The sequence below is a fragment of the Natrix helvetica genome (genome assembly GCF_964273705.1).
Source record: "Natrix helvetica genome assembly, chromosome: Z".
NCBI lineage: Eukaryota > Metazoa > Chordata > Lepidosauria > Squamata > Natricidae > Natrix > Natrix helvetica.
In genome coordinates this window covers 31227285-31254252 of record NC_138554.1, presented here as the reverse complement: position 1 = coordinate 31254252, position 26968 = coordinate 31227285, and the positions used below count along the sequence as shown (strand labels likewise).

Sequence of the window (26968 nt, the reverse complement as noted above, 5' to 3'; positions counted from 1 at the left end):
TTGCCATATAAACTTGGAGATATTCATCTGCCATGGATATCAGGTTAAATGGAGTATCAGTTCTTCTTCAGTCATTTAATAACATAATGAATGACCTATAACAAGGGAGAGGGATACCTCAAACTTGGAAAGAAGCTAATATCATGTTATTACCAAATACCAGAAAGGACAGTTTCAAGAATGCTCCACATCCATTTGCATTATTCAGGTGACCTTAAGAACACAGATAAACCTCGAACTGGTCTTAACAACTCTATAAAAGAATGCAAATGACCAGCTACCGTGTTTCCCAAAAATAAGACAGGGTCTTATTTTCTTTTTACCCACAAAATATGGCTTGGGCCTTATTATGAGAGGAGGGTTTATTGTTTTGGGGTTGTTGGACGCTGCTTTCTTGCGAGTGGGCTCCCAAAGAGCTGGGCACAGCCTCATGGGCTAATGGCTGTGTTGCGCTGTCACAGCATCACAACACAGCAGCCATGAAGCTACCATGCTCATCAGCAGCCACCTGGCAACCCCCCTCTCCAGCCCTGCAGAGCGCCATTCAATGGCATTTGGAAGGTGCCTAGCTGCAGGAGCCAGGTGGTGGCGAACAGGTGCTCACACAGTTTGGTGATACTCCTAGGTCAGTCAATGACGCTGTGCACAGCTGGAAAGGGGGTTTGCTGGGTGGCTGCTCATGAGTGTGGTCATTTGATGGCTGCTGTGTTGCACTGCTGCGACAGCGCAACACAGCCATTCGCCCATGAGGCTGTGCCCGGCTCTTTGGGAGCCCACTTGCAAGAGAGCAGCCACCCGGCAACCCCCCTCTTCAGCTGGGCACAGCACTGCTCACCAACCTAGCAGTATCCCAAATGCGCCAAGCAATGCAATCACCTTTGCTTCTCCCCCCGGTTCCCGTGGCTTGGCACCTTCGGGATACCGCTAGGTTGGTGAGTGGTGCTCTGCCTGGCCAGAGAGGGGGTTGTCTAGAGGGCTTATTTTTGGGGGGGGGCTTATATTTTTGCCCACCCAAAAAATGTGGCAAGGCTTTAGTTTCAGGACATGTTGTATTTTCGGGGAAACACGGTATCTGCAAGAAGTATAAATCCTTCCATTCCCTACCATCTAATCAGAGCTGAAGAAGCTTCTTGGAAGAGAAGTGAAATGTCCAAAGAAAAGCAAGAAACTGCAGTTGCCTCCTGAAAAAGTACTTTGGGACAACCATGACCTGGATGACTGAGAATCTCTATAAACATTCAGCATTTGGAATATTTGACTTTCAAGCTGATAGAAAAGAACTCCTTTACCATATTTGCTCTGTTGTTTCACAGAGTACCATTCTGATTTTTATAAAAATAATGTTTTATTTAAAAATGTCTGCAATAAAATATGGTCATCATTAAAATTATAATTAAAAAGGTTGTATTAGTTTAGATTAGTTTAGTTTAGATTAATTTAGTTTATCTTGGTTTAAATTAGTTTACATTACATTTTTGAATTTTGTATTGATTCTAACTCAAAATAGAAAAGTATAAAGGAAGATGACAGTATCTGCTCATAACATAAACAAAGGTTGTATTCTGTTTGTAACTAGTACTCCCTTTGTACCATTTCCACTTGAGACCATATTAATAAGTAGTGAGAATTTAATGATCCCCAGAAATATCCCAAGATCTTGCTTATATTAATCATCAAGCAGAAAAATAAGAGAATTGCAAATCAAAAGCCACCAAAAATGAAAGGTTGATAAGTTCATGACTTCAAAGTTGTAACTGGGAAGTATTGACAATGGAATGAAGGTTTGTTTTTAACCCTTCTATTATTCTAGAAATTGAACTTCTGCCCTTTCAGGTATTAATTATATCAAATTTGTTGAGAAAGATTCAAATCTGCTGTAATTGTATTAGGGTTGACTCTGGGATTTCTGATATAAAAGATATGGATACAGCAAAGGTCATTCTGTTGTTGTTGTTTTTCAATTTTATTCGGCTCCCTACTACATATGTTCTGTTTCAGAATTCCAAAAAGAGTTCTAAAATAAAATTTCTGTTCTTTATAAATGCAAGTTAAAACCATTCTGGCATTTATTCTACCATACTTTAAGGTTGCTTCCATGTTGCTTATCATCATGTTATTGGCTTATTCTGAAAATTGAGTCATAGTGTTTTTGGCCTAACATCACTTTATCTAGAATCCAAGCAAAGCTTGGTATTATGCATGGCTTGCTCTTGTATTGGTGATTCAACACTTTCCTATTATTGGCTACAACTAATTCTGGCTTAGCATCTTCTCTGACCCACCTCAGGTAAGGAAAGCATATTTTATAAATGATTCCAAATTGTTGCAACAATTAATAGGATTATTTTCCTTTGTTCATATAAACATTTCTCATTTAACCTACTCATCATCTTTCTAGACAATTTTCTAATGTATGTTTAAAAAAAATAATTTGATATTCTCTGTTAAATAAATTGCATACATCAAATTCTTGCCTCACTCATGTGTTCCTCCAAGTTCAAGTAAGCCATTACTCTTCTCCTTCCCTCTCCATGCACACATTAATGTAAAGGTTTCTGTACCATAATCTGCAATCTCAATAAGAGTTATTGTAAAAACTTCATGATTGAAAAAAGACCATTGTGGTGCCCTTCTAAAAATAGAAGGAATGCCAGCTTTGTTGGAGAGTGTTTCTCTCCCTTAGATACAAAATGTCTTATATGATTTGCTTAAATGTACATAACATAAACTTCAGATATAGCTGTATGATTCTTATTCTTCTCCTTCTTCCTCCTCTTCCTCTACCTCTTCCCCTTCCCCTTCCTCCTCCTTAATTGATTCATGGTTTTTCATGTTTTTATTGTTTAAAGTTTAAAGGATTATTGTAGATCAATGTTGGAATGTTCAGTGAAGCACTGTGGGAGTAGAAAAGAGGGAATGTTGAATGCCTGAAAAAACTCCAGCATATATGGAAATGTTATGTGTTCTGGTGTAATTCATGTACTTGCTTCATCACCACCACCCAGTTTACAGTGTTTTTCTTTTTTTTTTGTATAATGTCATGTACTTTTCATATATAGAATTCAAGTTTTCTGCCCAACTTTCTCTTCCTTCCTTCCTTCCTTCCCTCCCTCCTTCCTTCTTTCCTTCCTTTCCTCTTTTCATTTTGTTTCTCTCTTGATATTTCATTGTCTCTTGACTTCTTGTTTTTCTTTGAAGACATTTCACTTCTCATCCAAGAAGCTTCTTCAGCTCTGACTAGATAGAGTGAAATAGTATCTTAAATAGTTTAGGTCTTCACATGAATCAAATTTAGTAGTCCTTGAGGACATTTCATTTTCTTCAAATGAAATGATTTTAGGAGTTCCTGTTGTCCTTTCACATAGGTAGAGTTTGATATAACTGTAGCTATATTCGTATTCCTTGCTAAGAGTAATTAATTTCTAAAGCCCCACCTAAAGGTGTTTGAATGTACTCTATGTGTGTTCTTTGAAAAGTGCTAGCATAAAAAGAACTAAAAAATGAATTTTATTTTTATTTTTACATGCCCATAAAAACTTATTTTAATACCAATGAGATTTTAAATTGTGTTCATTATTATCCCTTGTGTATTTATATGAGCACAAAAGGAAGTTAAATTTGTAATTGTACAATGAGGATGAGTGAGTGGATCTATAGTGGCTGTCTATTTGTCTACCTGCCTGCCTGCCTGCCTGCCTGCCTGCCAGTCCTCCTGCCTGCCCGCTCATCCATCCATCCATCCATCCATCCATCCATCCATCCATCCATCCTACTTATTAATTAGATTTATATCTCTCATTCTGTGTACAAGGTCCAAGTGTCACACTGCCTTCTTTGGTTTTAGTTTTGGATTTTTTAAAACTCTAACAAGAACCCTTTGAGGTACATTTGTCTGAGAAAGAATGTGACTAGTATAAAGTCACTCCATGAACTTGCTTGGTTGATGGTAAATTTAATCTGGATCTCCCCATATCTAGTCTAAATCTTAATCACTTCACCACACTGGATCTCCTACTGTATTACTCAGAATATTACAATAAATAAAGTAGCAAATGAATTGCTACCTTTTAAAATAAACCATTACAGCATTATGGGTATATTTATGACTACAGCAATAATTAGAAAAGTGATTAATGCAAATATATTTATCTAAAATCAGCAGCAGGGATAATTTGAATATCTAGGAAAAAACAGTAACAAGACATGTGGTTGGTTGAAGTCCTTTACATCAGATCCAGTTAATCTAAAATAATTGTGATACACACACACACACACACACACAGTATGTGTGTGTGTGTGTGTGTGTGCGCACGCATTAATCAAAGGAAATGTATTTTTTTAGATTACAGTTTTAATCTGATTGTTATAATTCAAAGATAGGCAAACACTCTGAAGTATTTATTGTAACACAATTGTTGAATCAAATTGTAATTTTGTGGTTCTTACGTTTTCCAAAACAAAATGAAGACAAGTACTGCTGGCATTTTCTTAATATTATCCAGATACAGTATTAGTAGCCCATGTGTATGCATCTAAAGATGGAACATTGGAGACAGAGGACTGAATTCCTGTAATCATTTTATAAATCACACCAGGTAATAAAACTTCAGAATAAGCTAAAAGCATAGTAATTTACCACCTGATTTTCAGTTGCTCAAAAAATTCAAAGAAATATACAAAGTTGCTAGACAAATCTTAAGAAGTCATAGACAAATTCCTTAGATGAAAAATTAATCCTACCTGATCAGATGCTCAACATTAAATAAATTTATTGGTAGGGTCTACTACTCTTAATGGCAATCTAAGTTAAATGCAGATCTATGTTATTCAATAGTTTCTCAACATGTTGTCTGAAATTTAAATCCAACTTGATGGCCATAAATATTTAATTATTTTACTATGTTTTTGTTTCTCCCTGATTATAAAATCTTCCTAAGGAATTCTGTCATATTCATTGGAGAGAAATTGGTAGAAAAATGGAAACAAAGAATCATACTAATCTTAAAGAATTCATTCTCTGGGGGATAACAGATGACCCTAATCTTCAGATCATGTTCTTTGCTGCTGGACTATTGATCTACGTTGTCACTTTAACAGGGAATTTGATCATAATTATTTTGATAAAAATTGACAAGCACCTCCACATTCCCATGTACTTCTTACTGAGCAATCTGTCATGTACAGAGATCTGTTATATCACCACTACCATGCCTAAGATGTTGTGGGACCTGCTCTCAGAAACTAAGTCCATTTCCTTTACTGGATGTTTTCTCCAAATGTACTTCTTTCTGACTACTGCTGCCGCAGAAGGTGCCCTCCTTTCTGTCATGGCATATGATCGTTATGCAGCCATCTGCCAGCCATTGCGCTACACTTTACTTATGAGTCAGCCTCTCTGCCATTGTCTGGTGGCATGCTCATGGGCCATTGGAAATCTTAATGCCATTACCAATACTGCCTTTGTTTTCTCCCTGAACTTTTGTAGTTCCAATAAAATAGTGCATTTCTTTTGTGACATTCCACCTCTTTTGAGTTTATCTTGTTCTGACATTTCCCTTGCTAAGCTGGTGACATTCATTGTCTCAGGAAGCATTCTGGTAACCACTGTCTCCTTCATTGTCCTCTCCTACTTTTTTATAGTATCTGCAGTGCTGAAAATCCAGACAACTCAGGGCAAAATCAAAACATTCTCCACTTGTGCATCCCACCTTACTGTAGTTAGCATCTTCTACAGCACTGCTATCTTTACTTACATGCGTCCATCCTCTAGTCACTCAATGGAACAAGACTGTTTAATCTCTCTGATCTATACTGTACTCACACCTTTGCTAAATCCTCTGATCTACAGTTTCAAAAATAAGGAAATGCAAGCAGCATTTTTGAATGTGCTTGGAAAGAAACAAAATTTTCAACTCTAAAAATTCTTGCAGTAATCAAAGGAATTGATGTAATCCATTGTAAAACGTCCATGAATAACGAGAGTTTGACTGCTTTTTCTCCTTTCCCACCTATATCTTTCTAAATCAGTACTTGAGAGTAAAAAAAAAGAGTTTTGGTATACATTAATAGATACAATAGGAAGAGCAGGAAAGGAATATTGTTTGTCAGTAAGTATATTCCTATAAAACTGGTAATTACTTTCACTCCTATTTCTTAATGAACTATTTGCTGAACTGTACTATATGAATGATGCAAGGGAAATAAAATTTGAATGAAAAAAATATTTTCAAAAGAAAAACTTTTACTTTGTATGTGTGTGTGTCTCAGCCTTAGGCCTGGGCTTAAATATAAAACTTCCAGAACAGTTTAACTTCTGGAAGCATGCAAGAATATAATGTCTGCCTGTATTAGTAATACACTAGCATATTGACAGCTCATCAAGATTATGCTTTTTGGTGCAGAAATTCACATGATAGTGCCAGAATCATAGTTCTAATTCAGTAGTATCCACAGGAGGAAAAAAACACATTAGGATAGAAAGTAATGAAATCAGTAGTGATTAATACTTCAGGTAACTCTGAAATATGAATGAAATAAAATTATTAATAGTCAATGTATCCTGTGAAATAGCATATTTTACAGGCTATCTGTAGTAGTTGGGATGTGTTTTTGGTGTTTGATGAATAATAGATAAGAAATTAGTTTTAGGCTGGGAGAGATTCTAGAGGAAAGAAAAGAAGCCGTAGTTGGTTCTGAAGCAGCATTCTTGATCATTCTGTCTGATCTACTTTCTTTAAAACCACATAACCATAAATTAAGTCTTCAATTGAGTTGGATTAATGACATCATTACAAGCCAAGTTCACCTTGGCTTGTAATAAAGTCATCTGCATGGAGACAACAGATTTCCCTTTATGATGCCATGCTGATGTTATCTATCTTAGTATGAGTTGTACAGCTAATACTGGTAAGTCTAAAAGCTTTGTAAATGCAAATGCTGTCAAAGTTTTGAATATACACTAGTGAGTTATTTATTTCCACTCCTTGTTTTTATTAAGAAACAAGGATAATAAGAATGGCTTTTTAAAATGTTAATTACTTAATGTATCCCCAGGGAAATAGACACTGAAAAACAACTACAGCATAATTGTAGATATAAAAGAAATTCAGTAGAAAGGCAAACAAAAAAAAAATATGAGTGAGGCGTGAAGGATAGTGTGGAAAAAAGGAAAGCTGAGTACATTTTATAATAGCCTTGACATCTCTACCTAAAAATGGGTCACACTGAAGTCAATGGGATTTAACGCAAGGTAATATACTATATGATTTTAACTTCACTCATAATTCTTATTACAAAGTATAAATGCAGTAAGAAATAACTATGTCAGTAAATTGAATGTAAAAGGGTTGACTGCTTTCAGTTTCTATGATCAATCTACTTTCTTTCAGAGGAAATAAAATAGAAGTATGCAGTGTAAAATACAGAAAATAAAGTATTCCCAAGTGTATTTTTGATTTACAAAAACCTGTGCAGGTTACAGTCATTAAGTAAAGATGGCACAGCACTGTAGGTTTCAACCTTTTGATCTTGAACTGATCTTTAACACAAGTATGCATCTGAGAACCTACTTCTTAATATTTAATCCATCAATATGAGGGTGAAATGTCTTTATTGTAATACGTATTAGATAAGGTTCAGATCACAATTTAGTAATGTGCTGTCAAACCATGAGTTGTAAACTAATATATCAATGATGGGCACTTACAAGTAGTAAGGATGTTGTAATATATGGAGTAGAATTCCATTTATGGAAAATGGATCAGAAAGGAAAATCTAAATGCAGCTGGACAGCATTTGAAAAAAGCTGATAACCAATTAGCAGTATTATTCTGCTTCTTCCATTTTTAGGGCTACCAGCAGGCAAAACCACAGTGAGGGAAAGAGCATCAAGCAAATTTGCATACCAAGGCAAGGAGCACTTGAGGAAGAGTTTCAAGTATTACTTAATCACAACAAACCAATAATTCAACCCTGAGCTACCTACAATCTTATGTTTAATAATTCTTTAATTAAGATGCTGGATCTGCAAAAGAAATTCAAATCTTGGAATCAACAGAAACTGATCACATACTTCGTTCATTTGTGTGCCTTTCTAATGCAAAATGCCTGCATTGCAGATACTTCTTTTATTAAGGGAAACATTGGGGTTCTTGTTCTGGATGGTAACTTCTTCGTTTTCTACATCTACCTTTCAATGGGGATTCAGTGGAATAATTCCCACTGCAGGTCTCTATGGATCTGACACCAATTTTCATTATGTATAACAATCAGTCTAGCCGTTGCCAATACTGAAAATGATTTTTGTCTGTCATATTATTTCTTGTTACATTTGTTTTAAACTGCTTTTGTTGTTTTTCAAAAGAAATCTAACATTTTCACACATCTTTCATCTTTGTGATTACATTATAAGGTAGCCTACACTTTGATCCTGGCCTCCCTTACTGAAAGCATTACAGCTGGCTCCTCTTAAAGCCTTTTCTTCTGTCCCAGAGCTGCTTCAAAAAATAACAGGGAATTATAATTTTTTATTTGAACAGAAGTAGACCATGATGAAATGCCAGTGGAATTGTTGTATTTTATCTCTACCTGATACAATGCTTTTCAGAATAGCCTTGGTTTTTCAAGCCCTGGGATCTAAATCAAAAGGAGAGGTGGACCCCATTTACTTGATCCAAACATTTATCATGGTAACTTTTCATAATAAAATTATAAGATTGCCCAAAGCACCTGAAGCCAGGACAAGAAGCAATGGATGGAAACTAATCAAAGAGAAAACCAACCTAGAATTTAAAGAGAAAATTCCTGACAGTTAGAAGAATTAGTCAGTTGAACGATTTGCCTTCAGAAGTTGTGGGTGTTCCAATATTGGAGGCTTTTAAGAAGAAACTGGAGAACCATTTGCCTGAAATGAATATTGGATCTTCTGCTTGAGCAGGGGTTAGGCTCGAAGATCTCGGAGGTCCCTCATAACTCTGTTATTCTGTTCTACAATAAAGCAAAAGAGGGGAAATGGATCTAGCTCTGTTTACTGTTTCTGAGACTTTTTAGAAATACTGTATGACACTAAGATGCTGTGTTTATACAATTAAAGATTAAATATTCCATATCCTCCTGCCCAACATTTAGGTTCTGGAGGAATCTGCCAGCAGTTTCTCACTTTTAAGAGGTAAGTTTATGAGCACTGTTTTTCTGTCTCTGTACTGCTCTTTAGAATATGCTTCTCCAGACATTCAATTATGTCCCCCTCTATTAGCTTTCTAGACATTATCATAAATAGAGTTATCTAGGGAAGCTTTTGAATGTGTATGGCTTGCAAATTTACCAATAAAGAAAACACAAATAAATACTAAAACTTTCAATTTGTATTGTAGAATAAAACTCTCAAATTCATTGAATCAGTTGCAATATACCCACAAAAATGACATATTGAAAGAAAATGACAAATTGAAAGAAATTGAAATTAATAGGTTTGTTAAAATCAGAGGTAACAGATGAGGCATGAGGTGGCTGAGGTAAGCTGATGCTGGCATGTGACGCCTCCCCTTTTGGTCTAGAGGCAGTTCTGAGCCATGTCCTCCTCAATGGCTCAGAGGCCCCCATAGCTTTTTATTCCCGGACACTCTCTCCTGCTGAGAGGAACTTAGCCAATCAGGCATGGCTGAGCTGCTGCTGGCTGTCAATTGTAAGTCAAAGACTTGCAGCTGGTCGTAAGTCGAGGATTTTAGGACTGCTCACAAGTCGAGGACTTAGCAATGTTTTCTAACATCACTTCATATTATTTAACATTTACTGGTTTCTGTTAGTAGCTGTGACTTATTCATCAAGAACAGGAACAATTTTCTTGATCAGTGTAACCTCTTGGCAAGAAATCTGCAAAGCAGGGGGTTTCAATGTTCAAGTATTAATTGGCCAGTGGCCTGCCAGCTCACTACAGCTGACTTTTTATCCTGATCTAGATTTGCTGCCTATATGTGAAGCTGCTCTGAGGATAAGAAGCAATGCACAAAACTGATTTATAAATTAATTATTAATCAACCCAGTTTTTTGCCACTGTCACTTTTGGGGGAGTACCAGCATTGGTTGGTAAAACAGCTGAGAACTCTTCAAGCCCAAGAAGCTGAAATAACCTGATAAAAGATGGACATCAGATTGACAGAAAATCAGAACCAGACAAGTATCACAGAGTTTCTTTTAATGGGTTTCTCTTTGGACCCAAACAACCAGACTCTTCTCTTTGTCATAGGTCTGATTCTATATTTGTTTACTTTAACTGGGAATCTAATCATCATTACATTGATTAGGATAGATCAGCGACTCCAAAGTCCAATGTACTTTCTCCTTGGAAATCTCTCTTTTGTTGAGATCTGCTACATTTCCACTACTCTTCCTAAAATGCTGTGGGATCTCTTGTTAGGGGACAAAACCATCTCCTACATAGGTTGTGCAATACAATTATATTTCTTTGGTGCTTTAGGTGCTACAGAATGTGTCCTTCTCTCAGCCATGGCATATGATCGCTACGTAGCTATCTGCCAACCCTTACACTACACTATTCTAGTCAACCAAACAATACGTCTACGTTTGCTGGCAGCCTCCTGGAGTATTGGCCTCTTGAATTCCACTATTACTACAGCCATGGTCTTTTCCCTACATTTCTGTCATTCCAATAAAATCAAACACTTTTTCTGTGACATTCCTCCCTTACTACGCTTGTCTTGCTCTGACATCTTCATCAGCCAGATGGTGACTTTCACCTTGTCTGGCGGCATTATGATTGTGTCAGTCAGCCTGATTCTTCTTTCATATATATTCATTGTCTCCTCTGTCCTCAAAATTCATACTGCTCATGGTAGGATGAAATCCTTTTCCACCTGTGGATCACATATCACTGTGGTGAGCATATTTTATGGCACCATCATCTACACCTATATACGTCCTTCATCTGCTCACTCTACAGAAGAAGATCCCCTTGTTTCAGTACTATATGCCATCATTACACCACTTCTTAACCCCCTGATCTATAGCTTACGAAACAAGGAAGTGCAGGGGGCTCTTTGGAAAGCTCTTGGAAAAAGCAAGTTATAGTTGGAAGTTATTATAGGTGAATCAAGATCCATACAAAATCATTAAAATAATTGATTTTAAATAATCATGTTTTCCCTTTAATTGTTTTGTAATAATGCAGTTTAAATAATAAAAGAAACTAACTTCACAATACATTACATATGGTATTTATTGTTACAGCTAATAGGCGTAACATTTGCCTTTTCCAAATATTTCCATCTCTTTCACAGATACACGTGTGTGTGTGTATGTGTGTGTGTGTGTGTGTTTACCTATATATTGCTGGGTGAACATTAAGAACCAAACTAATGAATGCAAAAAGTAGAAGAATGTGGGTTAGACAGCATCACCACCAGATGGATTCGTAACTGGCTGACCAACCGCACTCAACGTGTAGTCCTCAATGGAACTGCATCTACATGGAGGGAAATATGCAGTGGAGTACCCCAAGGCTCTGTTTTAGGCCCAGTACTCTTCAACATCTTCATCAATGATTTGGATGAGGGAATAAATGGGGAACTCATCAAATTTGCAGATGACACCAAGCTGGCAGGAATAGCCAACACTCCAGAAGATAGGCTTAAGATACAGAAGGATCTTGACAAACTTGAACATTGGGCACTATCTAATAAATGAAATTCAATGGTGAAAGAGTAAGGTTCTACATTTAGGCAATAAAAATGGAATGCACAGGTACAGTATAGGTGGTACCTTGCTCAGTAGTAGTAACTGTGAACGGGATCTTGGAGTCCTAGTGGACAACCATTTAAATATGAGCCAGCAGTGTGCAGCAGCTGCCAAAAAAGCCAACACAGTCCTAGGCTGCATCAACAGAGGGATAGAATCAAGATCACGTGAAGTGTTAATACCATTTTATAATGCCTTGGTAAGGCCACACTTGGAATACTGCATTCAGTTCTGGTCGCCACGATGTAAAAAAGATGTGGAGACTCTAGAAAGAGTGCAGAGAAGAGCAACAAAGATGATTAGGGGACTGGAGACTAAAACATATGAAGAACGGTTGCAGGAACTGGGTATGTTTAGTTTAAGAGAAATTAGGACTAGGGGAGACATGATAGCAGTGTTCCAATATCTCAGGGGTTGCCACAAAGAAGAGGGAGTCAAACTATTCTCCAAGGCACCTGAGGGTAGAACAAGAAGCAATGGGTGGAAACTAATCAAGGAGAGAAGCAACTTAGAACTGAGGAGAAATTTCCTGACAGTTAGAACAATTAATCAGTGGAACAGCTTGCCTCCAGAAGTTGTGAATGCTCCAACACTGGAAGTCTTTAAGAAGATGTTGGATAGCTATTTGTCTGAAACAGTATAGGGTTTCCTGCCTAGGCAGGGGGTTGGACTAGAAGACCTCCAATGTCCCTTCCAACTCTAGTATTGTATTGTATTGCATTATTGTAATATTTTATGGTTTTTTGAGAGAAAATGTGTCATCGCTTTGGGAGTGAAGCATTTTGCTATTGTGCACTGCTGAATGCCCAAGATTTGACATTATTCCCTATTTATTAGAATATTTTATGTCCTCCTAATACAGACCATGCAAACCATTGCCAGTGGTTGACAAAACAGTTGTTCAATAACAACACAGTGAAATTTAATGCATATAAATCCAATAAACAAGCAAACAAATAAACACATTTGATTCTTTTTTCTTATTCTAACACATAAACAAATGATTTAAAAGTGTCCCAATGTGACTGAATATTGGTTATTTGCCTCAATCCAGAAAAATGCTACAATAATACTTTACTGGAAATTAATACAATTTCAGTAGAAATGAGAAGATCTTTCCTTATTATGGTATATATGTGTTGTTGCCGGGTTGGCTGCTAATGTGCTGGTATGAGTTAGCAAATAAAATGAAAACAAAATGTAGAGAATAGGTTCAGGCATGGGATTTTGATCTAGGTGTGATCTCAGTAGACAGATGTGATAAGGGAGGAAAAATGATATGGCAACTAGCAAGGACTGTTGTGGTAGAAAATAGAGATAGCATTTTGACTGGTCAAACCTTGCATGCAGGGACTTGGGCTTAATGGCCTGAGAGAAAATTACTTTCCTTGGTTGCTGAGGGACATGCTGCTGGTTTAAGCTGAAAAAGCAGAAAGTAAGAAATAGATAAAAGACAAAGAGAGATTGCCTAATTTTATTCCAAGCTGTTTTGAGACATCAAGTAAATGTCTTTGGACTGATTGTGGGGATTTTGTGGTTGGAAAGAGACATCACTATGGATCTGCTGGCAATTGGCATTTGGACGTGCACATTCCTGATGCCAGTGGGAGAAGAGGATGAAGACATCAGCTTCAGGCTTTTCCAGGAGAAGATGAATGAAAACCTAGAAATAAGGGCATGTTTCATGCAAACCCAAAGAATAAATACATAGAGGGAGGCAGTTCCCTGCAGACTGAGGCATGAGGCCTTCAGGGAAGACATACACTGAGTAGTACTAATCATTTAGGAGACATGTATATATTGGTAACCATTCCTGACATTCCTGACTATTTACTCATACTCAAACAAACAAACATAAATCTTCGCCAATCTTTGGTTAACTCAGAAATCTTTTCCACATCACTAGCCTTAAATATCTTTTGCACACAATTATCCTATAAAGTAACTAATTCTTTTTTGATTGCCCCACATCACATTTATTTAAATTATTATAAAATTTATTGGTCACCCATTTTACCATAGAGTAACTCTGCATGGCTTACAGTTACATATACAGTTAAAGCATAAAAAGTTAAAATCAGACTTTAAAACCTAAGATGTAATGTTTGATTTAAAACACATTTCCCTTACACATTAATTAGTTCCATTAATTTGTTCCTGATTACAATTTCATAGTTCCAAAATTTATTTAGGAAGTCAATTGGGACACTACAACCAATGAAAATAATTTATTGAAAGATATCTTCATGATCCCAATAGAATTGATTTTGTGGGGGGCTCAATATTGTAAAACATTTATTTTGGCAGATGCAACAGATCATAATTTATAATACATCAAATGAACCAAAAATATACATTCAATAGGAAATGCCTAATCAGTTAACATAAACTGAACTTCAAAATTAACATGACAAACAAATGAGAATTAACATTGTTTGCAAAATAATCTCTAACCAATCAATTTCAAAAAGGCAGCTTTCACATCTTTGTTCCTCATGCTGTAGATTATTGGATTCATCAGTGAAGGCACCATAGTATATAGTGTGGTAAATACTTGGTCCAGTCTGGATGGAGATTTAGCAGGTAATATCAGGTGAGCCAAGAGACTACTACCAATGAATAGGGAAACGACAACGAGGTGGGGGATGCAAGTGGAGAAGGCCTTTTCTTTTTTCTCAACTGATGGCATACTCATCACTGTAGTAAAGATTTGCACATAGGTCAACAAAATGAATGAGAGGCAGCCAACCCCTAAGCATGAACTGAAGACAAGAACCCAGGTTTCACTGAGATAAGAATCAGAACAAAAGAGCTTGATTAACTGTGGAACTTCACAAAAGAACTGGTTGATAATATTGGAGCAGAAAGGCATTGAAAAAATATTCCCGGTGTGTAAAGCTGAATGCAGAAATCCAACCACCCAGGCCCCTCCTGCCATCTGGAAGCAAGTGGACCACTTCATTATAGATGCAAAGTGCAATGGGTGACATATAGCAATGTATCTGTCATAAGCCATGATAGTGAGAAAGAATAAATTTGATGATAGGAAAGAAACATAGAAAAACACTTGTGCCATACATTCAAAATACAAAATCAGTTTGGAATTCATGAAGGCATTAACTATAGATTTGGGCATAATGGCAGAGGTGACACCGAGATCACCAATAGCTAAATTGATTAAAAAGAAATACATTGGGGTATGCAGGTAGCGATTGAACAGTATCAAAAAAATAATCAGAAGATTTCCCGCCAGGACAAAGAGATATGTCATCAAGAAGACACTGCTGTATAAAATTTGAGCCTCTTGATTTCCAGAAAATCCAGCAAGTACAAAATTTGGTATGCTTGTAGTGTTAGTCATAACATTATGCCACCCCTGTAGAAAGATGAAAATTAAATTATATATCATTTCTTTCACATTGGAAAGACTAACTCCACCTAAAAGGAACAATATGAGCTTTTTTATTCTCTTACTTTTTTCTAATATGCTTAAAGTACAGTATATGTTTTGAGAAGATTTAACTATAAAAATGGCTTACACCATACTGAAATTAATGTTTTTAAATGTTTTTTTTTTAAAATTCAGTATAACTCTATAAACCCACATTTGCCTTACCTTTTCTTTTACTCCATTATATGTGAGAATTCTTTTTTCACTGATCTCCCAAATTTTCATCTGATCTGTTATATTTTCTTTCCCAGGTGGACAAGGAGAGCATATCATGTAAATGTTATATGTGTTCAGTGTTTAATTGCGCATCACTGCAAGTGTGAATTTTAACAACACAAATTTAAGCAGATCTCTGATCTCCCTGAGGGGGGTGGAGAACTATTTTTTCAGACTTTTGTAAACAACTACCATCAGGAGAACTGGCAAAACAAATTGAATAGCCTAATACAAGTAAATTTAAAAATAGCAGAGGATTGTTTTAAAATCATATGTATCAAGAAGGATATGCTAGTGGAAAAAATTGATAGTTTTAAAAATATTCAAACCAATAGAATGAAGGATTAGAAAGTTTTTAAAAGAAAAACAGAATTTTAGCTGTAGCTTGAATAGTTATATTTTTATTCTTCCCCTGAGTCAAATTAATGCATAGAAAATGGTAGATTTACTTCTAGATTTTTTGCATGCTCCATATTTCCTTACATGCTCCTCTTCAGCCTTCACTCAACAAAGTATAAGCAACACATTTCTTATTGTGGATTCAATGTGACTCCATAGCTGTACCCTTAGGAAAGCTGGTTTTGAGTAGCAGTGAATGATAGACATATGATGGCTAACTTGGTGACCTTAACATCCAGATATTTTCTCTCATTTCTCCAAGTACCCCCACACTAATAGACCATAGTTAAAACCAAAAGAGAGCAAAAGAGTTGTGTTTTCTAACTGTAACACACCATCTTCAGAATGTGTACTCTAAGGTTACCTTTGATGTCTATATCAGAGTTAGTTTGATGGAACAACATACGAGCCCAAATAAATAAATACAGAACTGTTGTCTATGTTATCATGTCACAAATTTCATGAGATCACGTAGAGTAAGCTCAACATTTCAAAATAACTCCCAGATGGAATAATGAGGCAATGCTGATGGCATCTGTGCAGAAGGGAATGATCACACAAAGAAGTTTGGGTGAGGGTGATGTAATTCTTCAACAATTGCCAAGGGCGTTGTATTTCTTACATTGCAGTGACGTGCGGTGAGGTTTATGGCTGGTGAGGCTGGTCACGTCATCAGGAAGGCGGGGAATGGGAACACGTGTGCAGGAGGCTGAGGCTGCCTCAGCCTCCTGCACACATGGTCCCATTCCCCGCCTTCCTGAGTCAACATGAAGGGGACCGTGGAGCGCAAACCTTCATGTTGACTCAGGAAGGCAGGGAATCGTACCATGTGTGCCTTTTCCCTTTTCCCTTTTTTTTCTTTTCATGATGAGAGCGGTGAGGCTCTGCCTCCCCTGCCTCTCCTGACCGCACGTCCCTGCTACATTGTAAGGAAATACATAGATGCACAGAAGTTCATTGACCATTATTATTATTATTATCCATGATTGAGTAACTGTATTTTCAATGTCTATTACAGTTTAATCAGATGTTGTTCCAGGATTAAATTTATTAGTTTGTATCTATTAAAATGAATAAAAGTTTGTTATCCTAATTTTTTAACGGCCAAATTTGACAATAACTCAATAATTCATGAGGAAGCTTTAGTTGAATTGAAATTAATCTAATTTCAATTCAACTAAAGCTTCCTCATGAATAAAGTCCCATTGATTTCAATAAGGTACTATGAAGTAGAATTAGCTTTCGTTGTTTAATCCTATTTTTTACACTTTTGGTTAGGTGATTCCACTGTAAAATGATCAAAAGGGATAAAAAATAATATGTGACTGTATAATTATGCAGAAGATAATTATGGAGATGATAAGTCCTGCTTTTCCTCTTCTTTCTCTTAACAGACATTTAACCATTGAAAGCTTCTCTACATTCAATGCAAGCCCTGTAATAAAATTTTAATTTAATTGCAGAAATTGAACTGCATCAACGCAAATGCAAACAATTATAATATAAGAATGCAAATATATTTATTTACAAACTCAGTATCACTTTTAGGTTCTGTTTTCTAAATTGCAAAAACTAATAAAGTATAAAAATTTCAGAGATCTGAAAAGAGATCTGCAAACTATTAACATAATCTAAATTCCTACCAGCATTTCTTGTTCCTTGTCTTCAATCTTCAACTAAAGAAGCATAAACCCTGACTTATTCAGATGGGTTTCTGAACTGCTGGTTCAGCTTACTTTATGATGAAACTTTGCACAGAGATCAAAACTATCCTTTGTGATGCCCTGATGATGATGAGGCCAGCTTGAGTATGAGAAATATCTGCTGACATTTTATCCTCATGTCAGTTACCTGAAGATAAAATGAACCATGGTCACCTCATGTTTATTCTGCATAACTGAAGAAGAAAGGCTTTGCAATATAAGGTCATAAAGTTCACCCTCACTTTTAAACTTTAAGCATTCTTAGTTTTTTATTTATTCTTTTAGTAAGCTTATAAGAATTTGATTATGCATATTTATGGCTTTATATTTATATAAGCTGTTGTTTATTTATTATTTGTGACTAATTTATTGTTTACAGTTATTGGTGAATCTCTTAACCTTGTGTCAAAGTATCTGCTTTCAAAGTCATAAATATCAACAATTACTTATTTTCATTCACTGTTTTCACCAAGGAACAGTGATAACAACCCCAATGGTTTCTTTCTCTAAAATAGGATTATTTTTTTTCATGTAACCCCAGGGAATATTGAGTTTGCAAAACAACTATACCTAAGTCTAGATATAATAGAAATTGAGGAAGAGTGCAGGTTCTCTGCAATATATGAAAGATATTGTAAAAAAATGAATGTGCAGAACTCATTTAAATTTAAGCAAGCCAACATCATGAATAGTATTACCAGTATATTATAAATTAACATATCCTGATATGTTTCTTTGTTTGTTAAGTAGCTGTCACTACATTTGATGGGTTTTGCTGCCAGATAAGTGACCATAGGATTTTAACTTTAGTATTACTTAATTCTTATTGAAGATCTGTTTTCCAAAGTACCATATAGTATGATAAGCCTGGGAGTTTCATGTTTGAAGATACTTTTAAAAGAGGATCTTTATTTTTCAGTTTTAATGTATTTCAATAATGCTATTTTTTATTTCTTTTTCCAAATATTTAATGTAACTTCAGTGGAGAAGATCTTAAAACAAGAATGTCTTCATTTCAAAAGCTTATTCAGGCTGAGCTAGCCTTTCTGTGTTCTTTAAATGGAAGGGCAGACAGAAATATTATTTCAGAGAATTAAAAGTACCCTGTTTCTTTGAATATAAGCCTTACCCTGAAAATAAGCCCTAACATGTTTTACGCTGGTGTCTAATATAAGCCCTACCCCAAAATAAGCCCTAAAGAGCCTGAACAGCTGGCCACCCACTCATTCTGTCTGGTTGCCAGTGGTTTCACGAACTCAGAGCAAGGCAGAGTGCTGGTGGGGCTGCCCCATTTTCCTCACATCAGCTTATCTCAGAGACCCCACATCCAGGCCATCTACATCCCAACACCTGCCTCATGGTGGCAGCACTGGCAACCATATGCAACAGGAGCCCACATAGCCACTTGCCCATTTCTTCTGCTTGCTCACAGCCACAATGGAGCAGGAGGCTGGGTGTGGGTGGGTGGGTGTATATACTCTCTGTGTTTGTGTGTGTGTGTGTGTGCGCGCACACACGCGCGCACATGCACATGTGTGCATGTGTATACATACACATATAAATTTAATTGATCACTTTTCCTCTTTTTTGGTATACTTTTTGTTGTTGCTATTGTTATTAGGATTGAAGGTATGCTTTTGTTTTTCTTCATTTTTTCCTTGTTTTACTCTTTTGATTTAAATAAATCAATAAATGTTATTAAACAAAAGAATCATCTGTGGGTAGTTTGCATTATTAACATAAATTTGTTTTGCTTTTATTAATATAAATTTGCTCTGTTGAAAGTACCCTGCTTTCAATAGAGAATTAATTGATGGTTTGGATTAGAAATAATGGTGTACCCATATGCTACAAAGAACAATTACAATAATAAAGCTTATTCAGACATACAATACAGGCATTTCAGAATTATGTATATATTTTAATTAAAAGGGAGGACAAACTACTTCTAAATGTGAAATAATTATTCGCATCAGAAGTCAATTTCTTAAATTATAGATGAAGTAAATCATGCAATCTCTTAATCAGACTCTGAAAGATCTTGATTATGACAATTTTTATATTAGGTGCGAGAAGTAAGTAAAACTATTCCTTTCCATTTGTAAAGTACATTGTAAATCTGATCTTCATATAGAGGATGTTTCCTAATCTAGTCTACCTCAAAAGACTGACAAGGATGGAATATCTTAAAAGAAAACTTTAAAATAGAACCCTAGACAATGAGACATATTGTAGAACACATCTCACACATATCTTCTCACAATTCATATTGGAACATGGATAACAGAAGCTGCTAATTGCTAATTAAATTAGCAAGATGTTTATGTTAATATTTTGTATAATTTTGATTGTGTGCTCTTATTCTGTGTAATGAAGTCTTGAGGGAAACAATAAAATGATCAATAAGCTTGCTAAATATACATTTGATCTTTCCCACTGATGATATATCAGTACATCTGTGACCAACAAACATTGAACATTTCTTATCCAATACTGAAGCTTTACTTCACAATCTAAAAAGTGTTCATCAAAGCTGCAAATTCTATGAAGAAAAGTAGTAAGCGGTTTTTATACTGAACATTTAATAGAAAAGACATATTCTGCTTCCAGGAACAAATTGTCATTTAGTTAAATATTTCTGACTTGACTATTTGTTATCTCAATTCTATAATGTTAGCATTGGGAAGAGAATTTAAAAAATAATAATAACATAACCTACTGATTTAATATGTTATGTGTGATTTATATGCTTCCTAAGTAATAAAACTAATGTGTATTTTAAATGATAATATCTCTCTCTTATGCTGATATCTGAAAAAAATACATTTGTGGGGTGTAGAAATGTAGAAACTATTGGAAAATCTGGCCCCTAATAGCTAAGTTAATATCTGTCTTTATTTTTAGGTCTATTTAGATTTAAGGGTGGTATTTCTGAAATTCCTTCTTCATTTATATACTATTAAAATTCTTATTCCTATAACTTCTATTTGGGTAAAACTGTTCACTGTAAGCAAAACATTTTCAACTAAGGTATCTCAAACGGGCTAACTTACAGAATGTATCCAAAAATCATTCAGTTCCTGTGGAACGGAAATTTGGCAAATTTTATAAAAATAATTATTTTAAAATGTGACATTTTTATAAAAATTTATGAAATAATACAAAATGTGATAAACCCTCCTGAACTTTCACTATTCAATTTAACATGGACTATTTTCTGCTCTTTTCAAAGTCCCAATTCCATTGGTCAGTCAAAAAGGAGGAGGTGGCTTCACTGGGACACTCCTGATGGACATAAGGTGTGAAGAGCTAGTGGAAGCCTATATTATACATGTAAAGAAAAATGACCCATGGTTTATCTAGTTGTTGACAAATGGTTGAGTAACATTCAAAAGAGTACTGATCTTTAAAAAGTTATGGTTATGTCAGGGTATGTGAAATTAATTTTTAGCTAAAAATTAGCTAAAAACTCCATTATTTGATTATATTTGATGGGAGGGTTGTAATTTTTTTTAGAGAAATAGAGAATCAGAATTATATAGTGCCTGTGAAAAAAAATCAAGAAAGCATACCTCTAGTTCAACACTTACCAATGAATGATTTGGCAAGGAATGATCTTTAAAATGCACCATTAAGGCTGCTCATTATTATACTGCAATAAAATACCATGAGTAATAAACAGAATCACTGAGAAATGTATGAATGGAAATCACAAATTGAAAAACTATATCCAAGAACACGGATAGTGATTTATATTATTGAATTCAATTCCCTGATCCCTGTGCAGTTCCCAATTAAAGTATCTTTCACAAACTCTCTGTCTGAAAACTACCAGTGAAGATCAATCATTATATTCCTTAATTTTTGATCCAAATAAACAAGTTCTTTGGTCATTACATTTTTTTCATAAGTCAAACTTTAGTAGTTAAATAGAAAGTTAAATAAAACCATTGTAATAAAGAAATGACAATAGGTAATCGGATCTTAGAGTCTTTATTTAATGCTTGGAAAGCAGGCAGGTAGAAATGGGAGAAAGCCAACCTAATCTTACTCTTTCCTAAAAGCAAAGATGCTTGCAAGAGAGGATTTTTTAATATTTCATCTTTATTCCTCATATCACCTGCTACATACATACATTAAAGATAAAATGTCAGCCATATAAAAAACAAGAGTACATGAAGTAAACTGGGAGAAAAAAGTGCAAATCATTTAACAGATTTCTTTACAAATGAACCTCTTAATCTTACTCAAAAATATTCTGCTACTCTCTGTCTGCCTCTGTCACTGTATCTCTTTATGAGTGTATGAGTAAATGCAGGTGCATCTTATACACACTTATGCAATTGTAACATTTTAGTATATATTTTAGAAATATATCGTCTTTCTTCAATCAAGGGACATTCAAAATATACATGCATAGTGTTTCTCTAATAATATTTCTTATTTGTGCTTTCTTGCAGTTACTGTATGTTGTAAATTAAATATGGAGAATCAAACCACTGTTCCTTACTTTCTGCTACTGGAATTCTCACAAAATCAGCATTTGCAGCTTCTATATTTCTTCTTATTCTTCATATTATACCTGGCAACAGCAACAACAAATCTTCTCATCATTTTTGTAGTAGTTTTTGACCATTGCCTACACAATCCCATGTATTTCTTTCTAATGAATTTGGCTGTGCAAGACCTGGGCATTGTTTCAGTCATTGTCCCCAAATCCATAATAAATTATCTGATTGACAGAAGACACATTTCTTACCTTGGTTGTGTTGCTCAACTTTTTCTCTTTATCACCTTTGCAGCTTCTGATTTCTTTCTCCTAACAGTCATGGCATATGATCGGTATGTTGCCATTTGCCGCCCACTGCACTATGAGATGGTGATGAATTGGAAAGCCTGCACCAAAATAATGATTTTGGTGGGAGTTACCAGTGTACTCTATGGAATGTTGCACACCACTGGCACCTTTTCCATTCCTTTCTGTTCTAATGTTGTCAACCAGTTTTTCTGTGAAATTCCATACTTGCTAAAGCTATCTTGCTCTGGATTCAATCTGGTTGAGGATGGAGTTCTTGTGGCTAGTTTCATTGGAGCATTAGGTTGTTTTATTTTGATCACTGTTTCTTATGTCATGATTTTCAAGGCAGTGTCGAGAATCCCTTCTGTGAAAGGAAGGCAGAAAGCCTTTTCCACTTGTCTTCCACATCTGATAAACTTTTGTATTCTTTTGGTAGCTTCATGCTTGGCCTACCTGAGACCCCACTCTAGCACCCCATCTTACTTAGATTTATTATTTACTGTCCTATATTCCCTTCTTCCACCCCTGTTCAATCCAATCATCTATAGCATGAGAAATAAGACTATCAAGCTTGCCCTTTCTAAACTATGGAAATTCTGACATTTTTCTTCATCTCCTTTTTTTTAATTGATTATTTTGCATTGAACATTCTTTGTCTTTGGCTTCAGTTTTCACCAGTTTTCCAATTTAATTCTGATATAGCTGTTTTAAAAAATTCTATAGAATTTAAAGAATGTTATCTAGATTGTTTTTGTGTGTGCAGTTCATTCTACTTAGGATGTGGTATTTGTTTTCTCTGGACCTGATATCATTGCTCTTTCTCACATTCTCCAATATTATGTAGGATCTAAGCCAAGGGGTGTCAAACTCAAGGCCCAGGAGTTGCAGCCAGCCCATGGGGTGTTTACATCTGGCTAGCGGGGCTGCTCTGGAAACAGCAAAGAACCGGACCACAGCGCCACTGTCAACAGCCAAAAATATTTGCTATCACAGCCAAAAACAGAGCCTGTGAGGGCTGCAGGTGGCCCTCCAAAGCTCCATTTTTACTAGCAGAGGATGGCAGGAGACTGTCCCAGCCAAAAATGAAGCTCAGGAGCCCATTTTCACTGGCAGAGTACTCGGGTCTCCACAGGCGCACCTGACATGAGTGACATTGTGGTGGTCATGCCCATCCCATTCCCACATTTCTACTCAACTCCTTTGATGATAGAAACAAAAGTAGTCACTGTAAGTTTTTTTTAAATGATGTCTATTGTAGCTGAGTGCCACTGAATGATTATTTTGCCTTTTCAGTAATGGAGAAGTTGTGAAGCAACATAGTATAGAACTGGTCATTGGGAAAACCTGTGCATAATAATAGTTGAATGTCATGGCTCTCTTGAATGGAGAGCAAAATAGAAGTTCTACTGGGTTATTGGCCTAGCAACAGAATAAACATTCCTGTTAATGACAATTGGTTGCAACAACATTTCAAAGAATGATAGCTGGCTGCAGCCTATGTACAAGACTTGGTTACTGCTCTTGTCTTGGCTAGAAACAAGCTCAATTGTTGCCTTAAATTTTAGCCTTCATTGTTAGCTTTTTAAAAGGGACATTAGCATTTTTTAATATGGCAGACAACCTCTTTTTTTAACTGTAAGAAATTATGTTTTTCTCTTCTTAACCAAGCCCATTTCTTTGCTATGTGAGAACTTTCTATTTCAGCAACTACACAATACAGAGCATATTCTGAAAGCCCTTGAATGCAGACATTTTTTTAAAGAAATATATAAACCCAATTGGGAAAACTAATGTAACCTATCAATTTGCTACTTATGGAAGCTTCTCTAGAATCAATGTTTTCTCTTCAATTCTCACAGTAACCAGTGTCTTTTATTGTATGATCACTTGTTTTCAGATGTATCACATACACCAAATTATATGTGTCATTTATTTCTGTACACTATTAGGTCTCCCTTCCCTTAATAAATACTTTTTCCTCTTCCTGAATTGATAATTTGTACTTTCAGGTTGCTGAAGTACCCCTTTTCATAGATAAAAATCTCTCCAATTCAGGGATCTGATTCTTAGCCGCTCAACCACAGACTCAGAGTGCCTGAGTATGGAGGCAGTAAGGTATGATTCATGCCTATGAATTTCACTCTTGAACCTTAGATCAACTGGTTCTTTATAAAAGACAAAATGGGTAACTTCCACCTTTTGCCCATTTGTTGTTTGAAATAGGCACATGGGGGAAGCTGCAATATCCCTGTGGTCAGCTGTAAAGGAAGGCAGATTGTGATCAGGAAAGACCAAATTGGGATCAAGGGACCATGAAGGAGAACTGCAGTTGCCATAACTTTAAGTAAGGTAATAAGTCCTTTCATTCATGCTATTTTAATTTTGAATGGGCACTAAATGAATGGTCATAAATTGAGGACTAACTGTAGGTAAAGTAATTAGAGATATGCAGATCTTGACTGAACAGCATCAGGAAAAAAAAACAGATTTCCCATCAGGATAAAACTTATTGATTTCCAGAAAATCCAACAAATACAAAATCTGTTGCACATGTTGTATTAGACATGACATTCTACTGCAGCAGTCACCAACTGGTGGTCCATGAGAAAATTTTGGAGGTCTGCAGAAAAATTATTTGCATTTCATATTGTACTAAATATTATTTAACTTTTTAAAAAATCATATTAATGGTCCACGGGATTTAAAATTGTGAATTTAGTGGTGCCTAAGTCCAAAAGATTGGTGACCCCTGTTCTACTATCTCCTGTTGGGGGAAATTATTAGGACTGAACCTGAAAAATTACTTCAACATTCAAAACTTACTATTGTGCAATGAGTCCCTTGTGCATAGGTGACTTTAGAAAAGCCATATGAGAATAATTTGGAAATTTTACAGCATAATAAGTACAGGCAATAAATATAGGGATGAAAGATCATCCTGTAATCTAATTTTTGAGTATTTTTCAATTTTCAATTTATTTGTGCTTCTAGACCGCCCCCTCTCCCAGAAGGGACTCGGGGCGGTGTTATGCTTCATTGTAATTAAAAATCTCATTATCTCTCATTTTAACTGTGACTTATTAGTGCTGAGGTATTGGAGAAATGAAAGAAAATCTCTGAACACCAAGTTCAGTGTGAGAGGATGTGTTGATGTGTAAGAAATAGAAATAATTTCAAAAGAGAAAAAGGCAATGAAAGACATGAGGTAAAATTTTATTTGTTACATTTGAAGACCGAAGGAGATAATATGAAATATTTAAACTGTGACATTTAACTAAGGTTGATTTAACCTAGTTGCTTCTCTGTTTAACTTTAATTTTTTCTATTGACTTTTTTTCATTTTAAAAAACCCTAAGTAATAATTTCAATTACACTATATATTATTATAGGTATCGTTGCTACATTATTTTCAATCATTGGTCCCCAAATGTTGGCATTTCTACTTAGTTCCTTCTGCTGCCATGTTAATTACAGTATGTTTAGTTAAAGCCAACTTAAAACATGAGACTCCAGAGATATATTTAATGCAATGACATTTTATTAAATTCATATTTGTAGTTTCATGACCTTATTATGGTTTACTACCATATATTTTCCCCAGAAATTTGGAAATGCTTTAAAATGCTTAATTCTGCATTTTAAAGAAATTCTTGTTTAAAAGATATAATTTGGATATGGCTTTAACACCCAGTTTTTCCTATCTATAAAACATCTACAATATTGCATTGAAGGAACACACTGTAAATTGAAAAATATAGCGAATGAATATTCCTATATTTTCCTAACAAGGGAAGATTGTATTTCCACTATCATTTTTAAAGCACATTGAAGACTAATGTAGAGCAAAATAAAATAACCACAGTTGAATAGTAGTGTATCTTCTCTTAGGTAGAAGAATCCATCTTAGAAAAGGCAAGGTGAGAACTGTGAAAAGAACCTGATAGATCAGTGAAAAGAAAAAGAACTGACATGTAGTAAAGATGTGAAAAGATTGAATTACTATTAGTATAAAGATATATTTTAAATATACATGAGAGTGTAATGAGTGGCAAGCGAAACAGAATGAACTCAGAGATAAAGAACGTACTTTGCTTACAGAAGATCCCACAGTTTCTCCAGATGGAGTTTGGAAATGTTTAAGCTGCCGAGAGTCACATCCAAGAGATGGGTAACCATATAGTTAGTTTTGATAAACACATAAGTACATAAATGTTTAATTATAACATTTATATTGTTTTGTAAAAGATATTATTGTATGTATGTATGCATGCATGCATGCATGCATGTATGTATATAATATCAAAATGTCACATAATGCTGTCTCAAATGTAATTAAACTATTGATGGTCATAAAATATCTTACCTGATCAATATAATATGGTATACTACAGTATATTACATAAATATTACACTAGATAATTAAATTATATTATAGTATGAGCACATACATTTTGTTTTCATACAGGAAAGAATTCAAAGTCCTGTCTAATACAACAAGTATAACAAATTTTGTACTTCTTGGAATTTCTGGAAGTCAGAACATTCAAATTTTATGCATCATACTTTTCCTGATTATGTATCTTTTTATTTTGATGGGAAATTTTCTGATTATTCTTTTGGTAGCAATCAATAGTTATCTGCACACTCCTA

General features: G+C 35.3%; 4 protein-coding genes across 4 annotated transcripts in view; 3 read left to right on the top strand and 1 right to left on the bottom strand.

Moving 5' to 3' along the window:
• Positions 1 to 5918, top strand: part of LOC309401387 (olfactory receptor 5F1-like) — a gene marked incomplete at both ends in the record, with an annotated part of 7891 nt that extends 1973 nt beyond the window's left edge. The window contains one exon of the mRNA XM_081970458.1: positions 4938 to 5918. Coding sequence (XP_081826584.1) covers positions 4938 to 5918 — 981 coding nt within the window. The remainder of the gene's footprint in view (positions 1 to 4937) is intronic.
• Positions 5919 to 10137: 4219 nt separating this feature from the next.
• On the top strand, positions 10138 to 11085 carry LOC309401385 (olfactory receptor 5A2-like; the record flags this gene model as incomplete). The annotated part of the gene is made up of 1 exon (XM_081970455.1): positions 10138 to 11085. The coding sequence occupies one exon, from the start codon at positions 10138 to 10140 to the stop codon at positions 11083 to 11085; it is 948 nt and encodes a 315-aa protein (XP_081826581.1).
• Positions 11086 to 14200: 3115 nt separating this feature from the next.
• LOC309401384 (olfactory receptor 14I1-like) lies at positions 14201 to 15112 on the bottom strand (the record flags this gene model as incomplete). The annotated part of the gene is made up of 1 exon (XM_081970454.1): positions 14201 to 15112. The coding sequence occupies one exon, from the start codon at positions 15110 to 15112 to the stop codon at positions 14201 to 14203; it is 912 nt and encodes a 303-aa protein (XP_081826580.1).
• A 6891-nt stretch (positions 15113 to 22003) lies between these two features.
• On the top strand, positions 22004 to 22918 carry LOC309381887 (olfactory receptor 14A16-like; the record flags this gene model as incomplete). Its single annotated transcript, XM_081933203.1, has 1 exon — positions 22004 to 22918. The coding sequence occupies one exon, from the start codon at positions 22004 to 22006 to the stop codon at positions 22916 to 22918; it is 915 nt and encodes a 304-aa protein (XP_081789329.1).
• Positions 22919 to 26968: the final 4050 nt, after the last annotated feature.